The 4963-nt window shown below is 39.9% G+C and overlaps 1 protein-coding gene across 2 annotated transcripts in view; it reads left to right on the top strand.

The window, feature by feature from the left end:
- The first annotated feature begins 563 nt into the window (after positions 1 to 563).
- Positions 564 to 4963, top strand: part of prmt3 (protein arginine methyltransferase 3) — a 94278-nt gene continuing 89878 nt past the window's right edge. The window contains exons 1-7 of one of the 2 annotated variants that reach the window (XM_024418433.2): positions 564 to 1037; positions 1159 to 1364; positions 1773 to 1896; positions 2015 to 2097; positions 2196 to 2245; positions 3360 to 3465; positions 3898 to 4072. In XM_024418433.2, coding sequence (XP_024274201.1) covers positions 1343 to 1364; positions 1773 to 1896; positions 2015 to 2097; positions 2196 to 2245; positions 3360 to 3465; positions 3898 to 4072 — 560 coding nt within the window. In that variant the 5' untranslated portion in view covers positions 564 to 1037; positions 1159 to 1342. Of the gene's footprint in view, positions 1365 to 1772; positions 1897 to 2014; positions 2098 to 2195; positions 2246 to 3359; positions 3466 to 3897; positions 4073 to 4963 lie in introns of both variants that reach the window. The other variant, XM_024418434.2, reaches the window with a different exon arrangement.

The raw sequence follows: 4963 nt of genomic DNA, 5'->3' as shown, positions 1-4963 counted from the left end.
ACCCTATACTATGTGGTTCGTAAGGACAGCGTAGCTAACAAATTGTCAGCCAACATAACATGTAAGCTAACTTTAAAAAAAAAGTAATTACTTTATTACATTTATTAACATTTGTCCTAATTAGTTAAAGCAATGATTTTGTATCCGCTCTCGTTGTACTTCGGCTGCATATTTTCCGTCATTCTCTTCAAATCTGAAAATGATGTGAAGCCACGCCCATTTGCTGAAGAATTTCATTTATGGGCCATAAAATAGTGTCCTCTGCGTGTATACTTCATATTTTGACAAATTTAGTACGACATCCGGGAACTTTTGTCATACTATGTCCATATTATGACCAATAAGCATACTATATACTCAAATTAATGTCACAATTAGTGTCACGGTTAGTATGAGTATTCGAACATTCGATCTCCTTATGATAATACTGCACTTCTCCTGACATACATCTTGTTCTTGCCTTCGCAAGGGACGCCATTTAAATCGGCTGTCACAATCTTTGTACAATCAGCACAAACAATCAGCACAAACCTCCTGGAGCTGTCTGTACCTCTTCAAATCCCTTAAAGATTTTGTCATGAGTTGCTGACCTTTAGTCAAGCTGGCACCTCTATGGGGTAATGCTTTGTGTTAATTATTTGCATGTGGAAAGCAATGCCGAGACAAATGGAGGAGGAATGGAGGGGAAAAAATAGGGAGAAGAGGTCTAAGAGAGTGAGGGAAGAAGAGGGTGCGCTTGAGTCAGATAAAATTGTGGGAAAAAAGGGAGATGGTTTGTCAAAGAAGAATGGTAGAAAGTAAGCAGAGGGAGCTGAAGACAGGAGGAGAAATGAAAGTGAATGAGGGTGAAGTATCAGAGGTGGTAAGTGTGGTAAAGTCATCGAAGACCGAATGTATGCACCGAGGATCAGGATGAAGAAGAGTCTGTGACAGTAGGAGGGAAGTTTATGTAAAAAGTGGACCCTTGCATCTTGGCTGATCCATTTGTGGTTTCATGGTGGGTGAAAAAATAGTTGGGTCATGTGGATTCGGTGAGGGTAAGTTAATTTAATTTAATTAGTGGAGTAGGGGGGTGTTTATTTTATTTTAATAATTTTGAAATTAGTGAGTATAGTGTTAGATAGTAGGGTATTTATTTAGTACATTTTTCTTTTTCAGTTAAAGTTTAAGGGAGTTGTACTCCAGTCTAGTAGGTGGCAGTAATACAACAAATTGGATGCCAACCGCCGTTAAACATCATAGAAGAAGAAAGTTGTTGATCCCCTAGTGACCACTGTCTGTAACTACACGTTGGAACTAGACCCGGAAGCAGCGTGTACACTGCTGAAACCAAGGAGACGGCATGGCGGAATACACAGGTACACGTGAGTTACGTAAATAGTGATAGAAAACTATAAAAATAGAAATACTGAATGGTGCACTACAGAGATCGGTCATCATATTGTAATTTGGATATTTTGTACTTAAAAGAGTTGTTAATTTGAAGTCATGTAATGTTGCTTATGTAGCTAGCTAGCTAAATTAGCTAACGCATTTCGTATACCGGTATGCAAACTAACTAACCAGCTTGATAGCTGAGCTTGTATTGACTATACTCCATGCAGCTTATTGGATTACCACGTTAACTCATATTAAACGAAACCTGCATTGAAAAAAATGTGGTTGAACTTGTGATGGCTACAGCCAGTTCATGCAATGTTTGACACTGACACCAACGATGATTATAATGTACCTGTCTGTGCTGACTGACACCTTTGCTGACACTGTGACAGATCACGACGGTGGGGCAGGGGACGATGTGCCCGATCTCTCAGACAGTGATGATAATGAGGAACAGTGGCAGTGGATGGAGGCCAATGACAACAACGTTCAAGTTACTTGCTTATTCTGTGACAAGTGTGTATCATAGTTTTTTTTAAGCAACTCACGATACATTTAATCTGGTGTGAAATAGTTATCTCTCTCTGAAAGTGTTGATGGTTAAAAATATATCTTGTCCCTCATGTTTTCTCAGGATGTCAAATTCTGGACCAGAAACACTACAACACTGCCTAGTGGAGCATCAAGTCGACCTTGTAGAAGTGGTTAAGAAACACAGTAAGTTTGCAAATTTATCTTATAAAGAGTTATCATTGTTTTAAGGTCATGATATAATCCATCCTCACATCTGACGTTGTTAAAATCCTTCCCCGTAGAATTAGATGACTATGGCTACATCAAGATGATAAACTACATACGAACAGAGGTAAGCACATCCCTTATTGTGTTTTGATACAGAGTGACTTCAGATCTTTGGCCAAAGCATGGTCCAGGTAAAATAGTAATGACCCAGGTCTCATCCTTGCTTCTTGTCATTTGGAAGTGTAGTCATCTCTCGAAGCTGAGATTGAGGTTAGACATTTTATAGAAATTAACATTGCAAAAGAACAGGTGTTTAGACTACCTGATAGAAAGAATGCAACATGTAAAGTGTTGGTTTCATGAGCTGAAATAAAAGATCCCTCAAATTCTTCCGATTAACAAAAAATATATTTCTCTCAAATTTGGTGCACACATTTGTTTACATGCCTGTTAGTGAGCATTTTTTCTTTGCAAAGATAATCCATCCACCTGACAGGTGTGGCATATCAATAAGCTGATTAAACAGCATGATCATTTCACAAGTGTATTTGGCTGTGGACAATAAAAGGCCACTCTAAAATTTGCAATTTTGTCTCACAACATAATGTAACAGTTGTCTCTTGTTTTGAGGGAGGGTGCAATTGTCATGCTGACTACAGGAATGTCCACCAGAGCTGTTGGCAGAACATTTACATTTCTCTACCATAAGTTGCCTCCAGTGTAGTTTTAGAGAATTTGGCAGTACGTGTCCAACTGGCCCCTCAGCCGTAGACCACTTGTAACAACAACACCCCAGGACCTCCACATCTGGCTTCTAACTTGCCTTTATTATTATTTCGATACAGATTTCAAAAGTATGCCAAACATCCTTCCCCCAAAGGACCTTTCCAGGGATTTAATATCAGGAATATTGAAAACATCATAATTATCTTTGGGCCTATCTTGTGTGGGAAGCACTATTGCTGATATTATTTATTATTGCAAGCATGCCGTTTGCAATAGCCTTTTCCAACACACATGTAAACAAGAACATAATTATAGATGTTCAATAGTATTTTTCATAGATCCTTTACAGCTATGATTTGATTAATCATGAATTTTAGGTTCTCGAACCTCCGAAATTAATCAGTTACTTCTGTGTCTTATCGTTAAAACAGTTCGCCATTCTATGTCGTACCAAATACATCCCTGGATTTCCAAGTTCATGGACAATAATGGCTGTGTGTTTGTGTTTGCAGAAGTGCAGTGGGCAGAGCTTGTCTACGCTGCCTGAGTGTTCTATTCCCTGGGAGAGTGATGAGTACATGAGGCCAGCTTTACAGGATGACCCCTTACTGCAGATAGGTACTGGCTTTCACTGTTCAACTCAAAGGCCTCCATTTAATCAAGAACAGATAAAGGGTAACTGCATTGCAGGTATATTTAGAATGTTTTCACCAGATGTGGGGTTTTGCATCAATATCCTATGTTGTTTTAAAGAACAACTTGAACCTGTTTAAAACCAACAAAGCCTTTAAGCTGTCATTATAAACAGAGTGAAACTGCAGTGCTGTTTTCTTTTATCTGGTATTATTTGAGTTGTTGCAACCCATTAGTGTCTCATTGTGACTGGAAATTTGCATGGGGTGACGTTACTGGCGTGGTTCACACAAAGGAGGTTGGGAGAGTTGTGTGTTGGGCAGAGATGCGATTGTACACAGTACTGTTAGTAGAGTAGGCAGTCGTTATCTTCCCGTTTTTTAAATGTGTTCAAGTGAGTCTCTCCCTTTTTGTTAGATCTGGAAGAACTGTGTGAGGGGAAGGGGATTTTGGCTGGTCCCTCTACTGGGGGCCAGTGTGAAGCCAGCCGCTCCTCTGATGCTCTTCTGCAGAGGGCCCTGGCTGCAGAGGAGAGGGCCCAGCGCACAGAGGAGGCCCTGGCCAGAGCCATGGACGACCTACACAAACTCAAGTCAGTGCTGCTCACACTACTATTGACATTTTTGTTAATTACTGCTACTTACTACTACTACTACTGTTATTAGCATCGCCACTGCTACCACTTCTGATATTATTACAGAAATACTAATTACTACATTAACCCTTTACACTCGAGGGAATATGGCCTATATGGATAGGGCCCAATTGAAATGTTTCTAACAGAAGAAATATGAGAAGCATATGCATAACCATGGTAGCAATTGAAAGGGGAAGTATTGGAAGGTGCTCAACCACCATTGAAAACACAATATTTCATTTAAGCTTTTAATAGTTGCTTCAAGAAAATGTGTTTTTAATGGTAAGCGAGCGTTGCACCTTTTCCTTTTCGGGAAATAATCAGAACAAAGGTGAGGACACAACAGTTCACCCGACACGACCGAATCAAGAGACCCTGACTTCTGAGTATAGTATGTTTTAATACATTTTTTTACTTGACCTTTTATTTAACTAGGCAAGTCAGTTAAGAACAAATTATTGTTTACAATGACGGCCTCCAGTGTCCTCAATTGCGCAATCAAAACGCATTTTCTATTCCTCTCCTTGGGGCACTCAGTGGGAGAAGGGGTGAGTGTGTCTCATCACAGCAGCTACCAGTGAAACTGGTACAGGCGTAGGGCAGAAACTGTCATTAAGGAATCAGGCCAGGGTAATGGACTTTACTGTTTGACCAAATCAGTTTTAGCCGCCACAAAAATACCAAAGTTTGAGTGAAGTAACCACCTAGAATTTCCAGATGGCACTGATGCGACCAATATATATATTTTTACTTGCACAGTCAAGTCAAACGGTCACATATTGCTACCAAATGGATCCCTGCATTTGATGGCGCACTGGTGTTTCTCATTCTCACACATGCACCTCC

This window comes from Oncorhynchus tshawytscha, linkage group LG04 (genome assembly GCF_018296145.1).
Source record: "Oncorhynchus tshawytscha isolate Ot180627B linkage group LG04, Otsh_v2.0, whole genome shotgun sequence".
Classification (NCBI taxonomy): Eukaryota; Metazoa; Chordata; class Actinopteri; order Salmoniformes; family Salmonidae; genus Oncorhynchus; species Oncorhynchus tshawytscha.
Note: the sequence above shows the minus strand (reverse complement) of the source record. Positions and strands in the feature narration are given on the sequence as shown.